Source organism: Stegostoma tigrinum, chromosome 5, assembly GCF_030684315.1.
Source record: "Stegostoma tigrinum isolate sSteTig4 chromosome 5, sSteTig4.hap1, whole genome shotgun sequence".
NCBI lineage: Eukaryota > Metazoa > Chordata > Chondrichthyes > Orectolobiformes > Stegostomatidae > Stegostoma > Stegostoma tigrinum.
This window is the reverse complement of record NC_081358.1, coordinates 95,783,906-95,810,297: the sequence shown is the minus strand read 5'-3', so window position 1 is coordinate 95,810,297 and position 26,392 is coordinate 95,783,906. Positions and strand designations below refer to the sequence as shown.

Below are 26,392 nucleotides of genomic sequence, written 5' to 3'. Positions count from 1 at the left end.
TTAACTTCTGCATTAAATTTTTTGTCAACAGGAAGTTTTCAAGGAACGGATTGGTTACTCTCATCTGTATGAGGTGCTGAAAAGCCAGGGGGAGCCAACAAAGCAACTTCTGCAGGAACTCATGAACATGGTAAATGGTTGGCTCGGGAATGATTAAGGCAGTGAGGCCACAGTTGGAATTCATGTCCTCTGACAAGCAGGAATGGAACTTGGTTTCCACTCCTGACCAGTTTCCATATTTGTTTCTAGTTTAATGTGATGCTGGCCAGCTTGCGAAATGTCCTTGCCTGTCTTTGTTCTGGGAAGGTACAAGTAATGCAGGCCCTAGCAGCAGACCTACATTATGTCTGAATGATTTTCGAAACACATTGGGTTCAATTTCTCAACCAGTCATGAATGAGTCAAGCACAAAAATAAACCACGAGTGCACCATTACGATCCTATTCCCATTGACAGTAAGGAATTTACACCATTTGGAGAGTCTTGCAGCTCCGTTATAACAAAGACAGACTCCAATCAATCTATCTAACAATGACTCCCTTGTGTCTGCAGGCTACTGAAGATGCGAATATGACCTCCCTCACCATTATCAATAATGAGCAACCACTGTTGATCCTGATGCAGTGGATTCCTGACCTGGAATCTCGCAATCTACAGATCTTTGTCTCTGATTGGTTAAAGAAAGTATGTGGTGCTACCCTGCGGACTCGCATGACCTGCGTGAAGGCTGGGGTATTGAGTGCTACTCTGGCATCGTTGCACTGCCACCCACAGCTCGACAGGAAGTGTGGCGAGAACCTTATTGACTTGCTACAAGTGCTGGGTAGCCTTTCCATTCAACCGGGAGAACTCCGGCAACTCCTAAAACTACTTCGGACCACTGATGGAAAAGCACATCCGTACTCTGCCCGTGTCATTCGGGCCTTATCAACCATGGCGAGGAAAGATGGGACTGAAAGTGTGCTGCAGTATTTTGACCTGACTCCCAGTATGGCAGGAATAATGGTTCCCGTTATTCAGAAATGGCCGGGTAATGGTTTTGCTTTCCATACGTGGCTGTGCCTGAATGAGGAGTGGGAGGATGGCTGCATTTTCAGCAAGAGACCAAAACGAAAACAACTGTACAGGTAGGAAATGTGAGTTATAATTCAGCTGAGCACATGAGAACTATTATTCACCTGCAGAAGTTTAATTGTCATTGTTCTCTCTCTCTACAAGTAAAAATGGTCATGTATCACTCAACACACAGGTGAGAATTGACAACTTGTACAACAAGGACGACCATTAAATTATTTTCTTTTTAAAATAGAAGCATGCATAGGCCATTCACCATGGACCCTATTTTGTCATTCAGTAAAATGACTTATCCAATTGTGGCCTTAACTCTGCTTTCCTGTTCAGTCCCACAAACTTTGAAGCCTTTGTAGATCAAAAACCTGTCTATCTTGGCCTTCAATGTCTTTAGTGACCCACCCTATACCGTCTCTGAAAGAGAATTTCAAATGTTAACGACTCTCTTAGAGAAGAAATTTCTCCTCATTTCCATCCTGAGTAAGAGGCTGTTTATTTTTAAATTGCACCCTATAGTTCCAGATTTCCTGGGCAAATATCCTCTTAGCCTACACCCTATCAGAATTTTATATTTCAGTAAGAGCACCTACCACACTCCTAAACTCTTGTCAGTATAGGCTCAATCTAGTTAATTTTTCTTTTAATCAAAGACAATTTCTTCATCATTGATATAAACCTCATGAGCATTCTCCGAACTGCTTCCAATGCATCCTTTTTTTAAATAAAAACTTGTACACAGTACTGTAGGTGCTGTCTCACCAATGCCCTGTTCAGTTACAGAGTCAGAGTCATCCAGCATGGACACAGATGCCTCAGTCCAACTCATCTGCGCTGACCAGATATCCCAATCTGATCTAGTCCCATTTGGCCCTTATCCCCCTCAACCCTTCCTATTAATATATCCATCCACATGCCTTTTAAATGTTGTAATTGTACCCGCCTCCTTCACCACCTCCGCATACATGCACCACCCTCTGCGTGAAAAATTACCCCACAGGTCCTTTTTTTCAAATTTTTCCCCCTCACGATTAAACCTGTGCCTTCTCGTTTTGAACTACCCCATCCTAGGAAAATGACATTGGCTACTGACCCTATCTGTGCCCCACATGATTTTATAAACCTCTATCAGGTCACCCCTCAGCTTTATCCGCTATTTGTTACAACCTCAAAAATCTCTAATAAAATTGTCAACCACAATTTCCCTTTCACAATCCATGCTGACTCTGAAATATGATTTTCCAGATATCCTTCTATTAGCTCACTAGTAGATTCTAGAATTTTCATGAAATCAGATGTTAGGCTAACTGCTCTGTGTTTTCCTGCTCGCTGTTTCTCTTTTTTAATAGAAATGTTGCATTTGTGGTTTTCCAATCTGGTGAGATCTTTCTAGGAATTTGGCATGTTAAAAGAAATGCATGCGTTATCTCTGCAGCTACTTGCATCGAGAACTTAAGATACAGATTATCGGGTCCATGGTCTTGTCAGCTTCTGGCTCTGTGAGTTTCCATGTACCTTTTTCTCTCATGGATGCAGTTGTTTCTTTCTTGATTTGCTACTATTCAGGCATGCTTTTTATGTCCTCAACTGTGACTAATGGTCACTTTAGCGACTCTTGGGTTTTCTTTTAAATGTTTGTGGAAGCTTTTGCTGTCTGTTTTTTGTAACACTTGCAAGTTTTCTCTTGTACTCCAGTTTTTTCCATTGATTTTTAGTAACCCTGGCTGGTTTCTAAAATTCTTCTGCCAATTTTCTGGGCTTTTAATCTCCACAGAATTGTAAGTCTTTCTTTGTCACCCAAAACATCTTTACCTGGCTATGATTTGTTTATTCTTGTAGAGTCTTTCTTTCTCAATGGCATATATCCTTGTCAATGTTATGACATCCCTGCCTGTCTGCTGAATGGGAAGGTATTACATTCCTGTGTGAGGAAGAAATGCCATGCATTATTCATCTGTGCAGGGAAGTATCCATAGTGACAAAGATTGTAACTGAGGCCAGATGATGGGTGAAATAGCATTATGCTGTTTTAGTCCCTTGCTAGAAAGTAATAAATAACAGATTGGAACTGATGCAAAATTAGCTTTAAAAAGCTAATTTTGGAATTTCATAGAGCAGTGTACCACAGGATAATGATGTGAATGAAAAAGCTCTTCTGATGTCAGTCTTAAGATGTATATTTTTGACTGCGCTGAGAGTCGATGGTCTGTATGTGTCCCTATATGTACCTATCTGGAAGTTTTTGATGGGACAATATGGAGAGAGATTTACTTTGCAGGGGTGTTAGCAGCTTTGTTCATTGCAACATGCTTATGATTCCAGGAACTTCTGGTTGAAGGGGGAAAGAGAATTGTGCTTTAAGAAAGTTTTCTCGATATCTGATTCTTCAAATGACAAATGTAATAATGCTATATTTACATTAACAAACCGTTCCTGGCAAAGGGAAATTGTCCACAAAACTCAGGAATGGGAATATGGATTAATGGTGGAAAGAATATCAGTCAACCTAGTTCATTTTGTTTTTTCTTTCTTTTTTTCCTACAGTTTCTTCACATCAAGTGGAACTGGGTTTGAGGCCTTCTTCACATCAGATGGGATGTTAGTTGTTGCAGTTTGCACCAAGAAAGAATATATGACCGTGGCTCTCCCAGAATTCACCTTGAGTGACTCCCACTGGGTACGTTCTCAGTAGCTTCTTGTGCTGATTTGTGATCTAGTGTATCTCTTTGGAGGTGGTTATTTTACCTTAGCTCTTTTTGCTTTGCAAAAGACGTACTTTATTCATAAAATATCTAGGACCAAACCAATTCAGTCCAGATGTTGCACGGAATATAGAACATAGAACCATACAGCGCAGAACAGGCCCTTCGGCCCTCGATGTTGCGCCGACCTGTGAACTAATCTAAGCCAATCCCCCTACACTATCCCATCATCATCCATCTGCTTCTCCAAGGACTGTTTAAATGCCCCTAATGGGGTGGAAATTTGACATTTCTCGTTAGAGCTTCAATTTGGTTGCAACAAAAAGGCATTTTCTAATTAAGAAAGGAAACTATTTACATTGCCATTAAGACCATGAGGAGATCTGAAACTTAACAGACCCTTATTACATTTTAGCAGACAGACCTTAAACTGTGGCCTCTCTTTACTGTGCCTTGGAGGTAGCTGACCTAAGCTTTAATACATCCCTCACCACGTAGTCCTGAACTTTGGAATGTAGCAGTCTGCAACACTTCATCAAAGTCACCTCTTTGTACTGCAAGACCAACAGGTTTTAGGCAGATGAAGGAATGTCTTTGAACAGGTTGATGGTCCTTCACTTGCGGTTGACAAATGTCTCGACAGTGCCCCAGGGAACAGCTCATAGAGCACTGAGTCCCTGCATCATGGAGCTGCTCCCTCCCTGGCCTCCTTAAGAAGATGGTGATGAGCCTGTATCTTGAATCCTAGCAGCAGGTCTTGATGCAGCAAGCACTTAAGGGTACAGTTAAAATTCAAGCCCATTGATATGGGATTGGAGTCAAATGTGGGCAGATTAGGTAACCTCAGCGAGTTTACTCCCATACAGTGGGGAAATCCTGGATAGCAGCAGCTCAGGGCCCCTTGGTATGCCTTTCTGATTTCTTTTGCTGACAAAACTCTCATTAAGTAATGTAATATATTACTGAAACTCTGGGGAACCATTGCTCCTTACTCCAGTGGCTAAACTGATGCGCAGAAGGCGTGAAGGGCTGGCACTGCTCTTCCTGCAACTGAGAAGATCACAACTATGTGAAGATTCTGCCTGACAAGATCCCTCCATGCTCCAGCAGGGAACATATTCCAGATCAACATGCCTGCTGACTGTAAATGGATGAGGCGTGTGGCGTGTATTTTCCTCTTTCAAAGCAATTTACTTCCATCTCCACAGCAATGTTTTTCCTTAACTTTTCAGTCATTTGGTTCTCCAACTTTTGAAACCTCTTTCTTTTTAATCTGCGTACCCTAACTACTCTGAAGGTTCACCCTGTTGACCTCCCATCCTCCACTTGGCACAAATTCCTCATTGTCCGAAATGGCCAGTTGAATTCAAAATTGTTCAAAGGTCCTATAGACTCATTTGGCTCCATTTGCCCTTATTAGACGCAGGCAAACAAGGGCTTGACATCAATATAGTAATCAAAATTTATGTTGCTTTTTCCATTTACTTGGTTAGTCTGGAATGGGACCCGAACACACGCCTCTGATTTGGAAACTGTGCATCTGGACCAGAGGTTTACTTCTCACCTTCAACGTATGAAAGTGGTCACTCTGTCCTGGAGCGAATACCCCAAATATTAGAGTTATTGTTCCCAGTTTTAGCTGGAACTACTTGTTGAAATTGGGTTTGGAAGACAATTACATGTAAAATGAGGTGAGAGACGTGCTCCCCCTCCAAAGCAGTGCCCCCACTGCTGCTGCTTTCTGGATGGCTTCCAGGAATAACTTGCTTCAACATTGCAGGGTAGACCTAGGAAGGTGGTGGGATTCTGTTTTTAAAAATGCAGTTTGGAGCTTAATGACATTGAAAGGCCGTAGTTACAATTGTATTTGAAGATTTGAGTGGGTGAGTGGCTGCTGATTACTCATCAGACAAAATGTATCAGATATAAGAATTTCAGTTGTCATTTGAATCAAAAGTGTAAGAGGTACGTTGAAGTTGCAGAAATGTAGGGTTTCCATTTCTTCCAATGCACCCTTGTGCGAAAACTTAGAAGGCTGGTGGGACACTCCCTTAATAAGCACCAGAGGATTTTGACAACAGTTTCATTGAAAAAGGTGGAGGAAACGTGGACGCAGCGTAACAGTTGATGTAAGCCACTAACCTCAAATTGTTCTCCATTTGACAGTGAAACATCAGATGTTAAACCACAGTTTTGCTGCCGGTGTCCAAAAATAATCTGATTTTGTCTGCTAATGGTATAAAAAGTAAATCTGATCAAAGGAAGCGCAGGCGCTCACAGCACGTGAGAGAGAGAGAGAGAGAGAGAGAGAGAGAGAGAGAGAAATAAAACAGGGACAGAGGATGTTGTGTTCAAGTACAGTGAGTAACTCCAGTCACCAGCATAGTTTAATTTTCGCCCCACCTTCTCGTTTGCAGCACTGCATTGACATTGTTCACATCGCAGGACGCCGACCCTTTGGACAAAATTTGGTTAATATTTACACAGACGGTTGTCTAAGGAAGACGGCACAGCTCCGGTTCCCTTCATTGAATGAGGTAGGGTCTGACCGTAACTAACTTCTTTGAGTTTCTCTTTTTTTTCCCTAAAATAAAACTGACACAATTACATTTTGCGCAGAACCAATGATGGGACTCAGCTCACTGACCTTGGATACCTTGAGAAAGTCATACCAGAATATCACCTAGTTGCACTAATGAAGGGAGTGCGACACTGTATTTAGAGTAAATTAATTAGAGCAGGATTTAGTGCGATATTTGCACACTTTAGTTGTTACTGCAATTCCAATATGTTGTATATGCATAACTTCCTTATTGGAAATCTGGACTTCTTTGAAAAAGTATGCAGTGTATACTGAGTTAATTGAAATTTTCAAGCCCAATACAAACAGATTTTTCCTTGTCAAGCGTATCAGTGATTTGGAGCAAAAGCCATGAGGTACAGAATAAACTTGAAGCACCACCACTATTCTTATCTTCTCACCCCATTGTTCTTTCAATTTTGATGCCATTTTGTATTCCAGGCTTGAATTCTTCACCACCTTTTTCTATGTGTGTTCTGAAAGTAATGATCTGACATAGCAACAAAAGTGGCCTGTTTAGTCTAAGTCTTTCCCACCATTCAATATGGCCATGGCTGATCAAACACCATTTACCCAGGCCATTCCCATAACCCTGTTCACTTTTTAGTCAGAAGTTTAACAATATTAACTTGTTTTCACCTTCAAATGCTAACAGACTAGTGAGTATTTCTCGGAGGTTTCTGCTTATAAAACTCGAAAGATCTGCGGATGCAGTAAATCAGAAACAAAAGTAGAAATTGCTGGAAAAGCTCAGCAGATCTGGCAGTATCTGTGCAGAGAAATCAGAGTTAACGTTTCAGGTCCAGTGACCCTCCTGATGAGCATCAGTTCTGAGGAAGAGTCACTGGACCTAACTCTGATTTCTCCCCACAGATGCTGCCAGACCTGCTGAGCTTTTCCGGCGATTTCTGTTTATTTCATTTTATCTTTAGTATATAATTATGTTGAAATATTGATATTTCAAATTTATTCTTTCCTTCCAGTCCTTCACGTACTGCTGTATTGGATCAGCTGGCCACAGAACAACGACAACAGTTATTACTTCTCCCATCCAGATTCTTGATCTCTCCTTCACTTCACATTCCCCTCTCAACCGTTCTCAGTCCTTCCCAGCCAGCTTTTCATCTCCTATGAGAGGCCCTACCTCTCCACAAGCCATTGTGAATACAATTGCAGCCAGCATGCAGGATGCAGAATGGGGCACACCAACTTCTTTGGAAGGACTGATGGGATCTGTCTTCGTATTCCATGAAGCTCTACAGCTGGCACAAATCAAAGCACTTTTTAATGCAGGTGGGTTTTCCTATACTGTTTTATTGGTCAGCCATGGTGTGAGAGTTAGTGCACACTGTCTTGTTTAGTCCCCTGTGCATTTATTGAGGTCGTACTGAAATGATAGAGGTGTCAGTCTACCTGTCTGTCCTCTTAAGTTGATCATAAATATTGTAAGACAGAATAAATGTATCACCCACCATTGTTTCAACTGGCAATGTTCATGCAATCAGCACTACAAAAAAATCTGTTATTTTAACTTAGTATGCTTCTTGCAATCCTATTAAGCCCAAATTTGCTGTTACGTCTTCCGAAAAAGCAATAGCGATTGTCCTGCTCAAAGACTTTTGAGATGCACTTGGTCATGGCCAGACAGATGTATCCGTTCATGATCAATATCATATTTTTGTCCTGAGGGTTCTAGGACAAATCTACTGGCAAGACAGTATTCTTCTCTGAACAGCCTCCTGTTGGCTGACTGTCGTTTGCAGGGTGACCAGCAGCCTGGCAAGGGAATGTGGAAGATAAATATGAAACTGTTGACTCCAGAACACATTGAGGAGCCCAAAAGGGATTACACAGGTGAGGCGCCTGTGAAGCTCTTCTTAGAGTCTCCATCGGACTGGTGGGAAAGGTCCTTCACCCTCAAAGGTGCTTAGAAGATGAGAGTGGGATGGACACCTGCCTCATAATCCTGGACCAGGAGAAGGCCTTTGACAGGAGATCATACATCTACATGAGGGACATCCTCTCTAAAATGGGCTGTGGGGAGGGAATCTGCAATTAAATCTGATTCCTTTATGCCACCATTGTTGATCAATGAGTGGGAATCAGAAAGCTTCCTGATCAGATCTGGAGTCAGGCAGGGCTGTGCACTGTCTCCTGTCTCATTTGTGTGTTGCATAGGGCCCTTTGCTGAGGCCCATCAGGAAGGATTAGAACCTGAGAGGGGTGAATTTCCCTGTGCATGGATGACATTACTATTTTCTGCTTGGATTTGCTGTCAGTGCGCAGACTCGAGCATCTGCAACCAGTTCAAGCTGGCCTCAGGAGACAAGGTAAATTGAGACAAGAGCAAGGCCATGTTCCTTGGAAACTGGGCTGACCAATCGTTTAACCTCTTTAGCATCAGGATAGATTACCTGAATGTACTGCGTATATGGTTCAGAGGGGATGGGGTATGTCCAAAAGCCTTGGAGGAATGTGTTTCCAAGGTGAGGCAGAAATTGGTCCCATTGGTTGAAATTGGTTCTCTACCTTGCTGGCGTAAACCTGGTTATTTGCTGTTACGCACACATGGTGTTGCATGTGGTGCCTATCTGGTCCATTCCCTAAAAGTGCACTGTTGCAGTCACCTGAGCCGCCTTCCACTTCATCTGGATGTCTTAAGATGGACTGTGTCCACAGTAACGCTATAGACAAAGCTCCGGGTAAGTTGGGGGCGCGGGGTGGGAGGAGGAGGACGAGGAGGAGAGGGAGTTGGAGGTGTCGAGGGTGGATGATATATCCAAAGCCACCTCATCATGAAGGCCAGCTTTGTGTGCAGCTGCATCAAACTGTATAGACTCTTGGAATGCAAACACCATCTGTACTTATATCTTCTTGCCTGTCATTTGTTCACCCTGTCTCACTTGCTCTCATTTTCCATTTTACCATCCTGGCTCCTGGCCATGCTAAATTGCCCATAGTATTCAGGGGTGTGCAGGCTAGGCAGATTAACCATGGGAATTTAAAGAGATACAGGGATACTGCCGGGTGTGGGGGATAGTGGGGAATGGGTATGCGGTAATGGGGTGGTAGTTCTTCTCTGGGTGGAATTCTCTTTCGTACAGACTTTGACAGTGCGAAATAGTCTGCTTCCACACTGTAAGGGATTCTATGATTCTGCCCTAACATTCTACATCCCTTTATAGTGCTGAGTTAGATTGCACTTGCTGTGTTCCTCCCTGCACATTATTCTCCTGGTTTCTTTGAGAAAAACTCATCATCTCTTGACAAAATCCTGACAGATCTGTGATAACAGTGTGTTGTTCTCAAGGACTTGAATGGAACCTTTTACCACTTAAATTCTCTCTGTCCCGCTCCCGCTCCTCCGTTTCTCTCATCCGCTCCCTTTCCCACTCGTGCTTACCCTCCCATCTTCCACAGAATTATAATTAAAATTTGGAGTGCTGGCAGCATGTGTGCAAAAACACATGTGATTAACAGCAGGGGAATACTTTTCATTGGTGTGGGTGGGTTATTAAAGAGCCTCTTCATCAAAAGGGAAGGCTTTGCATCTCAGCCACCGTTCCTGTCCAACCAGTATAGTGTAAAACATAAAATTTGAGAACACAAAGGCGACATTGGGTGCTTTCCAAAATTAAATTTCACATGTAAATGTCTTGCAATGTATTGATTTCATTTTTGTGACATGTGCATCATCATTATACGTTTAGAATAGCATCGACAGAGAGCTAAATGTACTGCTGAGCCTCATGGTTTGTACGTATTGATGGTTGCAGGAGTTCAAGACATTTTCTTTATTGAGGAAGAAATAATGTGATGTTTGTTTGTTCAATCTTTATTGAATGTTTAAGTGAGTGTTCAGTGTTGTGCTCACTGCTCTATGGGACAATACTGAATTTGCAGGTCTTCCCTTCTAACATTGTTAAGGATCATTCCCAGTGGGGACAATTGAAATGCTGTAAACACAAAGCCCTGTATATTTCTCTCAGCCAGCATTGTGAGATGGACCCAAATTTGAACTATAGTGACGCTGTTCATTTCCTTACCATAACTGCTTGTTCCAACTGCTTGCACACCCAGGATGTAGACCCTTCCCCATCCACTCCTCCATGCCACTGACATCTCACCACTGGCTCAATCTGCTGGTACCGAGCCACTGTATAATCTCTCCTCCTCCTGCACCCCTCCTTTGATCCCTACAGCTAAGTGAGAAAAACCATCAAACTTGAATATAACTGAATGAAGGTACACACCACCTCCTAAACATCATGAGCTGAGATTCTCATGTGCTTCTAACTTTATCTCGGAAGTAGGAAATAGTTTAAAATGTTTTACACTAATGTGTACCTGTGGCATGCAGGAATGTCCTCTGCATCTCAACCCTCTGTTTGGAAATTGAAATTTCACAATGTCCCTAATTAAGTCATCCTACATGGCATGCTTCCTCCTCTTGAGCTGCATAAAATGCATCCCATTGTTTGCCCCACCCCCACCGCCAACAACTGTGTGCATCCCCCACTCTATGCCGCCCCCACCCTCAGTGCCTCCCCTCTCTATACTTGGCTATCATGGTCTCTCTGGATGTGATAAGCAGTGACCCAATCTGCAATAAAAGGCCATTTGCTATAGTTGAAGTTGCTGAAACAAACTCAACGTACAAAGCAGTGCGGTGATCACTTTGTCATTGGTTTACTTTGTTCCTTAGGTCCAAACAATTTGTTGCCATTTAAGCCTGACAGTGAGCTGTCTGATTTGAGTAACAAGCTACTCCTTCATTACACTCCCAAGGTAAGTTCAGAAAGTGTTATAACTTCCACGGAAAAAAAATTGAGTGAGTTAAGTTCTGTCAAAGCTAAGGGTGGTGCATGGAGGAATTGTCACTTAATGAGGGTACTGTAAGTTCCAATCACCAGCAGAGCTGTAGCAAAGTGGGCAGAGGAGTGACCCATGATGGGGAAATTGATTGAAAGATGGTGGCTCATGATGGATGGATTGAGTAATGGATGCAGTTGACCTTCCTTCCAGGGCCAGTTCGTGGCATACACTATATTTGAGTTAGTGACAGGAACCATACCTTGAAGGTAGCTCGTTAGCTGTATGAACATTAATCTATTTTCATGGTTTCATTTTTTTTAGGCCTGCAAAAATCAAATTTGTTTAGATCTGTCCTCAAACCGATTCTATGATGGGAGGTTGACTGGGCACAATACAGTCAACTGGGATATCAAGGTGAGTACCAATTTGATGGAAAACGTCAACAAGCTTAATGCAGCATGTCTGTTCTACAGTTTGGGACGTCAAGAGCAGGAAGAATGGGGGAGTGCAGCTTACATTTCACCTTATTATAGCTATGGCATTTAACCAGTGCCAGGGAAACCTCCACTGGACAGTCTGCTGCATTCCTGCAAGCTAAGATTAAGGTGCAGGACCTTGCAACGTGGGATCATTGTGGCTTACAGAGATCCCCCATGGAGGCATATTGGAAATATCCTCCACCTCTGGGTCCTACTCATCTGACTGCAGAGATTTGACTCCACTTAGCAAGGACCTACCACCTGCCATGGCTCTGCAGTACTGTGACAGGAACACACACATCCCTGTAAGTGACTTGATGCCAGCTGTTCAGGTGCCTGAGGATCTAAAATCCAGTTATCAGATTGGAGAATGTAGAAATTGCCAAGTTTATTGGAGAGTTAATTTTGGATGGCACAAAAACAGTACCATGTGTCGCCTTCCACACACAGTTGGCACTAGGCCAGTAATTCCATTGGCACTGCACACCCAGACACCTTGCTTGAGGTTGATACCAGGACCATGAAGGCGTTCACAATGAAATAATCAATTATATCAGCAAAGACTACCACCTCAAGTTCTATATTCACAAATGGCCAAAAAACTCACCATTTTTAAATCTCTATCATGTGTCAAGCTCTGGACTGTTGACCTCCAAGCTCCTTGACCTGTTCCACAGCGTTCTCTTAGTTTCACTGACTTTGCTCCAGGGCATGTCCTCCCCCCTGTCCGTCTCTCTCTCTCTCTCTCTCTCTCTCTCTCTCTGTGTCTAAGTCTCTCTTTCTCTCTTGCACACTTTCTTTTTATCTGTTCTTTCTGTCCTCCCACTTATCAATAGACTGTTTATTCCTTTGTTCAGTAATCATTCTTATCTTATTAGGATGTGATCAATTGTGTTGGGGGAATGGGTGTCCTCCTACCACTTCTGGAACAAGTGGCATCCAAAAGCGATGATTCAGAGGAGAATCAAGAGACGACTGACCTAGTGGGACCAGAACTGACATCTTCACAGAACATCCAAGGAATGCTTCTACCTCTGGGGAAGTCTTCAGGTAAATCTCTTGATCAGAATTTTATGGCCTGTACCCTCCTAAAATGGTCTGGCAAATATGGAGTATGAAATCATTTGCAATGTCTCAGATATTGAATGCATCATCTGCCTTCGCTTTTAACCATAAGCTTTGTTATTTTGCCAGTGATAGGATAGGTATTGTGCAGCTGGTTCACCCTTGGGTTGCTGAGATGCTCCAGAGGCCAATTAATAGTTACTGAAGAGCCATTTCTCACAGTTGTTAGAGTGTGCACTGTCCATGCCACATGACAAAGACACCACATACTCTCTGGCAGCCTGACTCCTGACCCACGATGTTAGTTTTCTTTCATGATTTGGGAACCATGTGCTTTATTGTGAACCCCCAGCAGAAACAGCAATCCTGCTTCAAGACCCTTTCCCTAGTGCCTTGATCATGAATCCTCCCACTACCTACTTAGGAAATGCATGTATATGGGTAAGAAATGAAAACAGCTGCATAACCTGATGATACCATGTGCTGTAGAACTGCCACAGAGATCATCTTCCAGCCAGAATGGCTCCAAGAGCATCTTTCATCATGGGATGGCATTCTTTGAGATCTAGGGAGAAAGCAAAAATATTAATGAATAAGGAATGTAAACATTTAAAAAGACCCTACCTCTCCATGTTTCTGTAACTCTCGAAACTGTCCACAATTCTGCATTTAGCAGCCTCCATGTCAGTCCTCCACTTCCTTCATCCCAGGTTTGTTGCCATGCCATTAGCCAATAAAGTGCTAATCTCTGAAAGTTTCTGTACCTCTCTTCTATTTACAATATTCCTTAAAACTACCTTGTCCAACATGCGTGTCTTTCTTTGTCTGATTGCTTTGAAAATCGTCCCTGTAGGAAGAATTGCCAGCTACAGAAGTTGGAGCTTTGGGTTTAGAAGCTTGATCTATGGTTTGGGTCATTGTGGTACACTGAGGCTGAGAGGTGTGCAAGTCGTACATTCAGAGAGGTGGGTACACCACAGGCTAGAAGTAGAACTGATGAAAGAAATAGAAAAGTAGAAAGCGAAAACAGAATACAGATCAAGCTTAGGGAAGCATTCAGTACAATTAAAATGTACAATCATGTAAAAAAGGAGGATTGAAGGCAGTCCGTGACATTTGCAAAATGATTGATGATTTGAATACCCAAATGGATATGATTTGATTGTCATAACAAAGACATATTTACACAGTGCCCAGAATTGGGAATTGAATATCGAAGGACATTCGGAATCTTGGAGCCATAGGCCAAACATTAAAGAACAGGAGTAGCACTCTTAATTTGGGAAAAGATTCGTACATTAGTGATAACAGATCTTAGATCAAAACATCAAGATGGAATCAGTTTATGTGAAGCCAAGAAACAGCAAAGGGCAGAAAACATTGATGAGTTGCATAGTTTCTCCAGCAATTTATGTTGAAATTGAAACATTGATGGATACTGTTTATAGGCCACCAAGCAGTGGTGGTAATATCAGACATGGCATAAATCATGAAATTAGAGATAACACATAATGTGCGTAATACAGTAATAAAGGAAGTTTCATTTTAGACACAGACTGAGTTAACCAAATTAGAACTAATATTCTGGAGGAGGAGTTTCTGCAGTGGGTACCGGATGTTTCTGGCTCAGTACATTTGAGGAACCAACTTGGGGTTGAGTTATTTTGTGAGCGAAAATTAATAACTTTGCTGTAAAGGTGCCTTAGTATAGTATGTTAGAAATTCACATTAAATTTGAATACAATACAGTTCATGCTTAAGTTAGGGTCTTGAGTCTGAAAGAAGGTTTATGAAGAACTGAGTTGCAAGTTGGCTCTGGTGGATTTGGAAAATACATTAAAACATTTGATGGTAGACAGGTTGAAGATTGTGTTAGATCAAAGGAAGGGGCTTGTATGGTTGGCTGAAGATACAGTAAGCTTGAGGATTGTGAGCAAGGGAGAATCAATAAGCTAATGAAGCAAGGAAAAATAGACTATCAGTGGAAACTGGCAAGAAACAGAGGTGTACCGTCAAACCTCTTTAGATACGTAGAAAGGAAAAGTTAAGGCAAATATGGGCTCTTTGCATTGAGTAAAGGAGAATTTATAGTGGCGAACAAAAAAATGGAGGAGAAACTAAACAGTTACATTTCTTATATATTCACAGAAGATGATACAGAGAAATCTCTCAGAAGTACCAGGCAACCAGTGGGCTTGTGAAACTGAGGAACCAAGTTAAATTAGGAAAGTGTTCTTGACAAGTTAACTGGATTGAAGTTGATAACTTCTTTGGATCAGATAAGCTACATCCCAGTGTTGGATGAGGTGGCTAGAAAGATGGTGGATGCATCGGTAGTTATCTTTGAAAATTCTGCAGATTCTGGAAACATTAAAGTGGATTGGGAAGTAGCAAATGTAACCTCACTGTTTAAGAAGGGAGGAAGAGGGAGAGTGGAGAACTGCATATCTGTTGGTATGATGTCACTTGTAGGGAAAATGTCATAAACTGCTCAATCAGAAAAGAATGGAAAACTAGGCAGATAAACATGGAATTATGAAAAGGATATTATATTTCACAAACTAGTCGTATTTTGAGGATATTAGTAGCATAGGTAGATACATACGGCAAATTTGAGTTTTGGAAGGCTTTAATGTCCCATGCAGGAAATTAGTAAATAGAATTAGACCACATGCGATTGGGGAACCAAAACTAGTACGGCTTGAGAACTTGTTAACAGACAGAAAGTAGAGAGTTGGAATAAATGGGTCTTTCTCAGGATGTTATTAATGGGATACTGTAAAAGAACAGTATTAGGTTCGCAGATACATAACCTAAATAAATGATGTGGATGGATCTATCAGTTATAATATTTAAGATTTGCTGATGACACCAAGCTGGGTAGAAATATGTATTATAAGGAAGGTTCAAGGAGACTTTAAGAGGACTTTGACAGGTTAAGTCAACAGGATAAAACATGGCAGATGGACGATAATGTGAATAGGTGTGAAGTCGTTTACTATCATTTTTAAAAGACATTTTTTTAAAATGATGGGAAGTTGGAAAGTATGAATGTCCAAAGAGACTGGGATATCTTTGTTAATGAGTCACTAAAAGTTAGTGTGCGGGTACAGCAAGAAATGGGAAGGAAAATTGAATGTTAGTTTTTATCAGGTAGGGATTTGAGTTTAGGAATAACGATGTCTCAGTTATATAGTGCTTTAGTAAGATCTCACTTGGATTATTTTATGCAGATTTGGCCCCCTTTTTTTTTGAAGAGGGATACATTTTGCAAATGAGGTTAATTAAATGAATCACGAGCCTGGCTGAATTGTCTAATGAGGAGAGTGGATCTGTACTCTGGAGTTTTAAAGAATGAGTCGACCTCATCTAAATTCTTAATTTTTTTTAACAGGACATGACAGGGCAGATGTAATTAAGATGTTTCCCGTGGCTGGTGAGTTTTAACACCAAGGGATATGATTTTAGCATTGGGGCAGGAATTTAAGACCGAAATGAGGAGAAATTCTTTCACTCAGAGGGTGGCGAATCTTTGGGTCAGCTCCTTTTCAAAGGATTTTACAGCTGTAAATCCGATCCAGAAAATCCTGCCAGACCTGTAGCTCCCTTTGCATTTCAAAATAAAACATTGATCTTTTAGTGAATGGAGCTTTGTGCAATTATGTGTGAACGTGAAAAGGTCTTGCTCAAGGATATGATGTTGAGATGGTGGTGACATTCCATAAAAGATTAGATCAAATGATGCTTCTTCGTGCTAACTTAACTTGTGGTCATTTTATAGAGAGCAAATTGGAGAGGAATAGTGTAGCTGCATTTTTGCTACTGGTTAAGAATTTAATCCGAAACCATGCCATAAATCAGGAGAATTTCATCCAGTGTAATGGCCCAGCTGTCATAGGTGCCCTGCTGCAAAAGGTAAGACTTCATTGTGAATTTTGTTCTTGCATAGCTTGTGGTCATCACTGGCAAGATTGGTCATTTGTTGCCCATTGCTAGCTGCCCTTTGTCATGGTATGCTTGGCCATCTCATTAGGCTGTTAAGAATCTACCATGTTAGCATAGCAGATTATTATAACTTCTCTCCCATTCTGTCCATCAACAAAGAACCCTCTGCTTGGGTTTGCTTTTGATAATAGTCTTTTGTAACTTAACAAAAATTTCTGATTGGTATATTTATATTCCCAGATCCCTTTTGCCTCTCCAACCCAATTTGTTCATATTTTTCTTTATTCTGTATTTTGTATAATTTGTCACGTCCTTAAATTGCGACTATCTCTCTCGCCCCCTACCGCCCGCCCTTCTCTCCCCTCCCCTCCTCTGCCCTTCCCGCTCCCCTCCTCTGCCCTTCCCGCTCCCCTCCTCTGCCCTTCCCGCTCCCCTCCTCTGCCCTTCCCGCTCCCCTCCTCTGCCCTTCCCGCTCCCCTCCTCTGCCCTTCCCGCTCCCCTCCTCTGCCCTTCCCGCTCCCCTCCTCTGCCCTTCCCGCTCCCCTCCTCTGCCCTTCCCGCTCCCCTCCTCTGCCCTTCCCGCTCCCCTCCTCTGCCCTTCCCGCTCCCCTCCTCTGCCCTTCCCGCTCCCCTCCTCTGCCCTTCCCGCTCCCCTCCTCTGCCCTTCCCGCTCCCCTCCTCTGCCCTTCCCCCTCCCCTCCTCTGCCCTTCCCCCTCCCCTCCTCTGCCCTTCCCCCTCCCCTCCTCTGCCCTTCCCCCTCCCCTCCCCTGCCCTTCCCCCTCCCCTCCCCTGCCCTTCCCCCTCCCCTCCCCTGCCCTTCCCCCTCCCCTCCCCTGCCCTTCCCCCTCCCCTCCCCTGCCCTTCCCCCTCCCCTCCCCTGCCCTTCCCCCTCCCCTCCCCTGCCCTTCCCCCTCCCCTCCCCTGCCCTTCCCCCTCCCCTCCCCTGCCCTTCCCCCTCCCCTCCCCTGCCCTTCCCCCTCCCCTCCCCTGCCCTTCCCCCTCCCCTCCCCTCCCCTGCCCTTCCCCCTCCCCTCCCCTGCCCTTCCCCCTCCCCTCCCCTGCCCTTCCCCCTCCCCTCCCCTGCCCTTCCCCCTCCCCTCCCCTGCCCTTCCCCCTCCCCTCCCCTCCCCTGCCCTTCCCCCTCCCCTCCCCTCCCCTGCCCTTCCCCCTCCCCTCCCCTCCCCTGCCCTTCCCCCTCCCCTCCCCTCCCCTGCCCTTCCCCCTCCCCTCCCCTCCCCTGCCCTTCCCCCTCCCCTCCCCTCCCCTGCCCTTCCCCCTCCCCTCCCCTCCCCTGCCCTTCCCCCTCCCCTCCCCTCCCCTGCCCTTCCCCCTCCCCTCCCCTGCCCTGCCCTTCCCCTCCCCTCCCCTGCCCTTCCCCCTCCCCTCCCCTGCCCTTCCCCCTCCCCTCCCCTGCCCTTCCCCCTCCCCTCCCCTGCCCTTCCCCCTCCCCTCCCCTGCCCTTCCCCCTCCCCTCCCCTGCCCTTCCCCCTCCCCTGCCCTTCCCCCTCCCCTCCCCTGCCCTTCCCCCTCCCCTCCCCTGCCCTTCCCCCTCCCCTCCCCTGCCCTTCCCCCTCCCCTCCCCTTCCCCCTCCCCTCCCCTGCCCCCTCCCCTCCCCTGCCCTTCCCCCTCCCCTCCCCTGCCCTTCCCCCTCCCCTCCCCTGCCCTTCCCCCTCCCCTCCCCTGCCCTTCCCCCTCCCCTCCCCTGCCCTTCCCCCTCCCCTCCCCTGCCCTTCCCCCTCCCCTCCCCTGCCCTTCCCCCTCCCCTCCCCTGCCCTTCCCCCTCCCCTCCCCTCCCCTGCCCTTCCCCCTCCCCTCCCCTGCCCTTCCCCCTCCCCTCCCCTGCCCTTCCCCCTCCCCTCCCCTGCCCTTCCCCCTCCCCTCCCCTGCCCTTCCCCCTCCCCTCCCCTGCCCTTCCCCCTCCCCTCCCCTGCCCTTCCCCTTCCCCTTCCCCTTCCCCTTCCCCTTCCCCTCCCCTGCCCTTCCCCTTCCCCTTCCCCTTCCCCGCCCTTCCCCTTCCCCTTCCCCTTCCCTTCCCCTTCCCCTCCCCTTCCCCTTCCCCTCCCCTTCCCCTTCCCCTCCCCTTCCCCTCCCCTTCCCCTCCCCCTTCCCCTCCCCCTCCCCCTTCCCCTCCCCCTCCCCCTTCCCCTCCCCCTCCCCCTTCCCCTCCCCCTCCCCCTTCCCCTCCCCCTCCCCCTTCCCCTCCCCCTCCCCCTTCCCCTCCTCTGCCCTTCCCCTCCCCCTTCCCCTCCTCTGCCCTTCCCCTTCCCCTTCCCCTCCTCTGCCCTTCCCCTTCCCCTTCCCCTTCCCCTCCTCTGCCCTTCCCCTTCCCCTTCCCCTTCCCCTCCTCTGCCCTTCCCCTTCCCCTTCCCCTCCTCTGCCCTTCCCCCTGCCCTTCCCCTTCCCCTCCTGTGCCCTTCCCCCCGCCCATCCCCTTCCCCCCGCCCATCCCCTTCCCCCCGCCCATCCCCTTCCCCCCGCCCATCCCCTTCCCCCCCGCCCATCCCCTTCCCCCCCGCCCATCCCCTTCCCCCCCGCCCATCCCCTTCCCCCCGCCCTTCCCCCCCCGCCCCCTCTGCCCTTCCCCCCCCTCCCCCTCTGCCCTTCCCCCCCCCCTCCCCCTCTGCCCTCCCCCCCCCCTCCCCCTCTGCCCTTCCCCCCCCTCCCCCTCTGCCCTTCCCCCCCCTCCCCCTCTGCCCTTCCCCCCCCCTCCCCCTCTGCCCTTCCCCCCCTCCCCCTCTGCCCTTCCCCCCCTCCCCCTCTGCCCTTCCCCCCCTCCCCCTCTGCCCTTCCCCCCCCTCCCCCTCTGCCTCCCCCCTCCCCCTCTGCCTCCCCCCACCTCTGCCCTTCCTCCTCCCCCTCTGCCCTCCCCCCCCTCCCCCTCTGCCCTCCCCCCCCTCCCCCTCTGCCCTTCCCCCCCTCCCCCTCTGCCCTTCCCCCCCTCCCCCTTTGCCCTCCCCCCTCCCCCTTTGCCCCTCCACCCCCTCCCCCTTTGCCCCTCCACCCCCTCCCCCTTTGCCCCTCCACCCCCTCCCCCTTTGCCCCTCCACCCCCTCCCCCTTTGCCCTCCCCCCTCCCTCCCCCTCCCCCTCTGCCCTTCCTCCTCCCCCTCTGCCCTTCCTCCTCCCCCTCTGCCCTTCCCCCCCCTCCCCCTCTGCCCTTCCCCCCCCTCCCCCTCTGCCTCCCCCCTCCCCCTCTGCCTCCCCCCACCTCTGCCCTTCCTCCTCCCCCTCTGCCCTTCCCCCCTCCCCCTCTGCCCTTCCCCCCCTCCCCCTTTGCCCTCCCCCCCTCCCCCCCTCCCCCTTTTCCCCTCCCCCCTCCCCCTTTGCCCCTCCACCCCCTCCCCCTTTGCCCCTCCACCCCCTCCCCCTTTGCCCCTCCACCCCCTCCCCCTTTGCCCTCCACCCCCTCCCCCTTTGCCCTCCCCCCTCCCTCCCCCTCCCCCCCTGCCCTTCCTCCTCCCCCTCTGCCCTTCCTCCTCCCCCTCTGCCCTTCCCCCCCTCCCCCTCTGCCTCCCCCCTCCCCCTCTGCCTCCCCCCACCTCTGCCCTTCCTCCTCCCCCTCTGCCCTTCCCCCCTCCCCCTCTGCCCTTCCCCCCCCTCCCCCTTTGCCCTCCCCCCTCCCCCCCTCCCCCTTTTCCCCTCCCCCCTCCCCCTTTGCCCCTCCACCCCCTCCCCCTTTGCCCCTCCACCCCCTCCCCCTTTGCCCCTCCACCCCCTCCCCCTTTGCCCCTCCACCCCCTCCCCCTTTGCCCTCCACCCCCTCCCCCTTTGCCCTCCCCCCTCCCTCCCCCTCCCCCCCTGCCCTTCCTCCTCCCCCTCTGCCCTTCCTCCTCCCCCTCTGCCCTTCCTCCTCCCCCTCTGCCCTTCCTCCTCCCCCTCTGCCCTTCCTCCTCCCCCTCTGCCCTTCCCCCCTCCCCCTTTGCCCTCCCCCCTCCCTCCCCCTCCCCCCCTGCCCTTCCTCCTCCCCCTCTGCCCTTCCTCCTCCCCCTCTGCCCTTCCTCCTCCCCCTCTGCCCTTCCCCCCCTCCCCCTCTGCCCTTCCCCCCTCCCCCTCTGCCCTTCCCCCTCCTCCCCTGCCCTTCCCCCTCCTCCCCCTCCCCCTCTGCCCTTCCCCCCCCTCCCCCCCGCTGCCCTCCCCCCCCCGCTGCCCCCCCCCGCTGCCCTCCCTCCCCCCCCCCGCTGCCCTTCCTCCTCCCCCTCTGCCCTTCCTCCTCCCCCTCTGCCCTTCCTCCTCCCCCTCTGCCCCCCCCTCTGCCCTTCCCCCCCCTCCGCCCTTCCCCCCCTCCCCCTCTGCCCTTCCCCCCCCTCCCCCTCTGCCCTCCCCCCCCCTCCCCCTCTGCCCTTCCCCCCCCTCTCCCCCTCTGCACTTCCCCCCCCTCCCCCTTTGCCCTTCCCCCTCCTCCCCCTCCCCCCCTTCCCCCCCTCCCCCTCTGCCCTTCCCCCCCTCCCCCTCTGCCCTTCCCCCCCTCCCCCTCTGCCCTTCCCCCCTCCCCCTCTGCCCTTCCCCCCTCCCCCTCTGCCCTTCCCCCCTCCCCCTCTGCCCTTCCCCCTCCTCCCCCTCCCCCTCTGCCCTTTCCCTCTGCCCTCCCCCCCGCTGCCCTCCTTCCCCCCCCGCTGCCCTCCCCCCCGCTGCCCTCCCCCCCGCTGCCCTCCCCCCCGCTGCCCTCCCCCCCGCTGCCCTCCCCCCCGCTGCCCTCCCCCCCGCTCTTCCCCCCCCGCCCTTCTCCCCCCTCCCCCCTGCCCTTCCCCCCTCCCCCCCCTGCCCTTCCCCCCCTCCCCCCGCTGCCCTTCCCCCTCCCCCTCCCCTTCCCCCTCCTCCCCCTCCCCCTCCCCCCTGCCCTTCTCCCCCCCCTCCCCCCTGCCCTTCTCCCCCCCCTCCCCCCTGCCCTTCTCCCCCCCCTCCCCCCTGCCCTTCTCCCCCCCCTCCCCCCTGCCCTTCTCCCCCCCTCCCCCCTGCCCTTCTCCCCCCCTCCCCCCTGCCCTTCTCCCCCCCTCCCCCCTGCCCTTCTCCCCCCCCTCCCCCCTGCCCTTCTCCCCCCCCTCCCCCCTGCCCTTCTCCCCCCCCTCCCCCCTGCCCTTCTCCCCCCCTCCCCCTGCCCTTCTCCCCCCCTCCCCCGCCCTTCTCCCCCCCTCCCCCCGCCCTTCTCCCCCCCTCCCCCCGCCCTTCTCCCCCCCTCCCCCCTGCCCTTCTCCCCCCCTCCCCCCTGCCCTTCTCCCCCCCTCCCCCCTGCCCTTCTCCCCCCCTCCCCCCTGCCCTTCTCCCCCCCTCCCCCCTGCCCTTCTCCCCCCCTCCCCCCTGCCCTTCTCCCCCCGCTGCCCTCCCCCCGCTGCCCTCCCCCCGCTGCCCTCCCCCCGCTGCCCTCCCCCCGCTGCCCTCCCCCCGCCTCCCCGCTGCCCTCCCCCCGCCTCCCCGCTGCCCTCCCCCCGCCTCCCCGCTGCCCTCCCCCCGCCTCCCCGCTGCCCTCCCCCCGCCTCCCCGCTGCCCTCCCCCCGCCTCCCCGCTGCCCTCCCCCCGCCGCCCTTCCCCCCTCTCCCCGCTGCCCTTCCCCCCTCTCCCCGCTGCCCTTCCCCCCTCTCCCCGCTGCCCTTCCCCCCTCTCCCCGCTGCCCTTCCCCCCCCTCTCCCCGCTGCCCTTCCCCCCTCTCCCCGCTGCCCTTCCCCCCTCTCCCCGCTGCCCTTCCCCCCTCTCCCCGCTGCCCTTCCCCCCTCTCCCCGCTGCCCTTCCCCCCCTCTCCCCGCTGCCCTTCCCCCCTCTCCCCGCTGCCCTTCCCCCCTCTCCCCGCTGCCCTTCCCCCCTCTCCCCGCTGCCCTTCCCCCCTCTCCCCGCTGCCCTTCCCCCCTCTCCCCGCTGCCCTTCCCCCCTCTCCCCGCTGCCCTTCCCCCCTCTCCCCGCTGCCCTTCCCCCCCCTCTCCCCGCTGCCCTTCCCCCCCTCTCCCCGCTGCCCTTCCCCCCTCTCCCCGCTGCCCTTCCCCCCCCTCTCCCCGCTGCCCTTCCCCCCCTCTCCCCGCTGCCCTTCCCCCCCTCTCCCCGCTGCCCTTCCCCCCCTCTCCCCGCTGCCCTTCCCCCCCTCTCCCCGCTGCCCTTCCCCCCCTCTCCCCGCTGCCCTTCCCCCCCTCTCCCCGCTGCCCTTCCCCCCCTCTCCCCGCTGCCCTTCCCCCCCTCTCCCCGCTGCCCTTCCCCCCCTCTCCCCGCTGCCCTTCCCCCCTCTCCCCGCTGCCCTTCCCCCCTCTCCCCGCTGCCCTTCCCCCCTCTCCCCGCTGCCCTTCCCCCCTCTCCCCGCTGCCCTTCCCCCCTCTCCCCGCTGCCCTTCCCCCCCCTCTCCCCGCTGCCCTTCCCCCCTCTCCCCGCTGCCCTTCCCCCCCCCTCTCCCCGCTGCCCTTCCCCCCCCCTCTCCCCGCTGCCCTTCCCCCCCCCTCTCCCCGCTGCCCTTCCCCCCTCTCCCCGCTGCCCTTCCCCCCCTCTCCCCGCTGCCCTTCCCCCCTCTCCCCGCTGCCCTTCCCCCCTCTCCCCGCTGCCCTTACCCCTCCCCTGCCCCCCTCTGCCCTCCCCCCTCCCCTCCCCCCGCCCACCTCTGCCCTTCCCCCTCCTCCCTCCCCCCTCCCCTCCCCCCTCCTCCCCCCTCCCACTCTGCCCTTCCCCCTCCCCCATGCCCTTCGCCCTCCTCCCCCCTCCCCCTCTGCCCTTCCCCCCCCTCCCCCTCTGCCCTTCCCCCTCCCCCCTCCCCCTCTGCCCTTCCTTCTCCCCCCCGCCCTTCCCTGCCCTTCTTCCCCCCCCCCCCCCCCACCCCCCCGACCCTTCTCCCCCATCACTTCACTTCCTGGGGTGCAGATCTTCAAATTTAGAATTAATGATTTTGATTCCAACGTCTGAATTGTCAATGTGAATTGTGACCTCATGCTTCATTTTCCCAATTGCTTTGTTTTAAATATGTATTTAACATTTAAAAGAGGACTATCAGATGACCTCACAATCTTCTTTACTCAATGGACTACGTGAAATTTATGTAATACATTGACATTATTTAACCCTGTAAGCCTGGTATAATTTTGGTGAATTTGCAAACCCAGGTTGAAGCTGAAACAATTTGTAGAGCATCTGGAGCAGAAGTCTTACAGTATGTCTATGCTTGCCCTGCAGTCATTGAGGGATAATATATACGTACCTATGCTGCATTTGATCTGGAGTATTTGATACGACAGTGCAAAAGAATTTATATTGAGTTTCTCACCCATCTTGTGCCTACCCTTGGAAGCTTTCATTGTATTCCTCAATATTCCTCAATTTAAGGAACATAATATTAAAATCTTAATAAGTTCTTATTTTATTTTGAATTGAAGCAGTTTCAGCCACACTAGTCCAGCTTGTTTAAATTGTCACCTATTCTATTATATTGTTCTTGGTGTCCAAAACTAGGTTAATATCCCCACATAGCGAGCTGGGGATAGAAACTAACATCCCTGTGAGAGCAGGATAATGTGGAAGGAAATGATGTACTTTGCAGTTAATGAGATTCTATGGAACTTCATGAGGTCTCATGATAGCTAATAAACTTCATTGAACTTAACAAGGATGTTTTGTCAGTTATCTTTCCCTTGGAGTAAACATTTTCTTTCAAAGCTTGCAGTTTTAATCGAAGGAAATTGTTACATTTGCAGAAGGTTGGTGGATGACAATTCCTGCTCAGAGCTGAACGAGTTGCAGTATACTTAAATCATCTCAGCATAGACTGAAAAGAAGAACTTCATAAAATAGATTTTATTAAAGCCGAGACAACAGTTTCTATTACAGAAAGGATGGTAACTGACAGAGAGGGTAGAACTTAGATTTGCTGAGATGATACGGGAATTTGAAAATATAGCGATAAGAAAATGAGAAACATGAAATATACTTAAAACTGTGTGTTACTCTAGTATCAAAAATGATTTTCTGGGTGCTTTCTTATCTGTATCAACCATCTCCTTGTCCTTTTTCCTCTTCACCGTCCAACCTCCAATATGAAGAAAATGTGACTTCAAAGATTGGAACCATGAATTCAGTTTCTCCTGTTACCAACCTTCACCACTAAGGCAGGCTTCTTATGAGACTTCCCCTAATCTATCTGAGCCAAGGCCATCCTATCTGTGACACTTCGACCCAATTTTCTTTTAAATTGCATGCACGTACCTGAACTACATAACATATAACATTTGTAAATAATTTACTTTGTTTAGTAATTGCCCCTACCCTTTCAAAATATATGCTTGCCGATTACTCCTCTATCCTTTCAAACTACCACCCTTCCCCAACCACCTCTCCTCGCTGAAGTTCTTAACATATTGTCTCCGAAATCTATAACCATCTTTACGGAAACAGACATTATCCTATTTGATAGGAGTTCCGTCCATTCTGAAGCTCATATCTGACCATTTGTTATCTCTAGACTTGATTATTCAAGGACTTTTCTAGCTGATCTCCCATCCTCTATCTGTTGTATTCATCCAGAGCACTGCTTGTCCTGACTTGCATCAGCTGTTATTCACCATTTAACATTGTATTCCCTGATCTACAATGACTTCTGGTCCCCCAAGTGCAGCATTTAAAATTTTCACCCCCATTTTAATCTTCAGATTATCAGGTTGTCTCCCTTCCTCACCCCTGTAATCTTTGGAATTTCCTCCATTCCCACAAGTTCTTTCATCCAACCTCTTTGTACTTACTTCAAGGCCCTGCTTGAAACTTATGTCCAAACCATGGACAAGGAGATATGCTTGAAAGTTGCTTTTAACTGGACATAAATCATTGTCTGGAGACGTATGTAAAGGATCTTTTTCTGTGTTAAAGGTTACAGTTAGTCTAATTTCCATGGGAGTTAGCATAAACAAGAGGTGATTTTAAATTTTGAATTTTTTTTTAAAGGTAATGAATTGGCAAAGTCTTGTTCCTCCTTTTCGACATTTTGTGATGATGGACCATTAGTTTATAATTCTCCCTAAAACAGTAAGAACAAGTATCACAGGGTGTGGTTGATGCAGAGACCATTGCATCTTTTAAGGGAATGTTGGATGAGTATTTGTAGAGATGAAAGACAGAAGGCTTTGGAAAGAATGTGGCAATGAAATTTGTTTTAGCTTAATCTATCAAAGAACCATCACAGACGTAGCAGTACGGGATTATGAGGATTGTTGGTAGCCTGGTGGCTCTCTGATTAGCACTGTTGCCTCACAGTGCCAGGGACCTGGGTTCTGCATGGACTTTTCACATTTTCTCCATGTTTGTGCAGGTTTCCTCTGGTTCCTTCCTGCAGTCAAATGAAATGCAGGTTAGGTGGATTCGCCATGGGAAAAGCAGCGTTACAGGGATAGGGTAGGGGAGTGGGTCTTGGTGAGATGCTGTTCGGATGGTCTGTATGGATTGATAGGCCAAATAGCCTGCTTCCATACTGAAGGGGCTCTAAATTTTTAAAGAAAGGAAGATATGATAGAACCATACACTGTGGAAAATGAGACCATGAAGCCTGAGTTGCTGTGCTGACTATTATCTGCAACTGTTCATTGAATCTGCCTCCCATCGCTCTGTTCCTTAGTTCAGGCATATGTTTCCTCTTTATTGATGGAAGTGTCTGTCAAGGTGTTCCTTAGCCTATTCAATATTATGCTTTCAAAAAATGGTGATTGTGTTCATTAGGAAGCAGTTAGTTATGTTAAATGCTATCTTGGAATTCAAGGGTCAAAAAGCAATAATCAACACAAATGTATGT

General features: G+C 49.9%; 1 protein-coding gene across 5 annotated transcripts in view; it reads left to right on the top strand.

The window, feature by feature from the left end:
- Positions 1–26,392, top strand: part of nbeal2 (neurobeachin-like 2) — a 218,230-nt gene that overhangs the window by 107,324 nt on the left and 84,514 nt on the right. For all 5 annotated transcript variants that reach the window (XM_048528978.2, XM_048528976.2, XM_059646160.1 and 2 more), the window contains 9 exons: positions 32–130; positions 553–1,127; positions 3,613–3,745; positions 6,188–6,307; positions 7,335–7,644; positions 11,057–11,139; positions 11,488–11,580; positions 12,524–12,695; positions 16,492–16,625. In XM_048528978.2, coding sequence (XP_048384935.1) covers positions 32–130; positions 553–1,127; positions 3,613–3,745; positions 6,188–6,307; positions 7,335–7,644; positions 11,057–11,139; positions 11,488–11,580; positions 12,524–12,695; positions 16,492–16,625 — 1,719 coding nt within the window. The remainder of the gene's footprint in view (positions 1–31; positions 131–552; positions 1,128–3,612; positions 3,746–6,187; positions 6,308–7,334; positions 7,645–11,056; positions 11,140–11,487; positions 11,581–12,523; positions 12,696–16,491; positions 16,626–26,392) is intronic.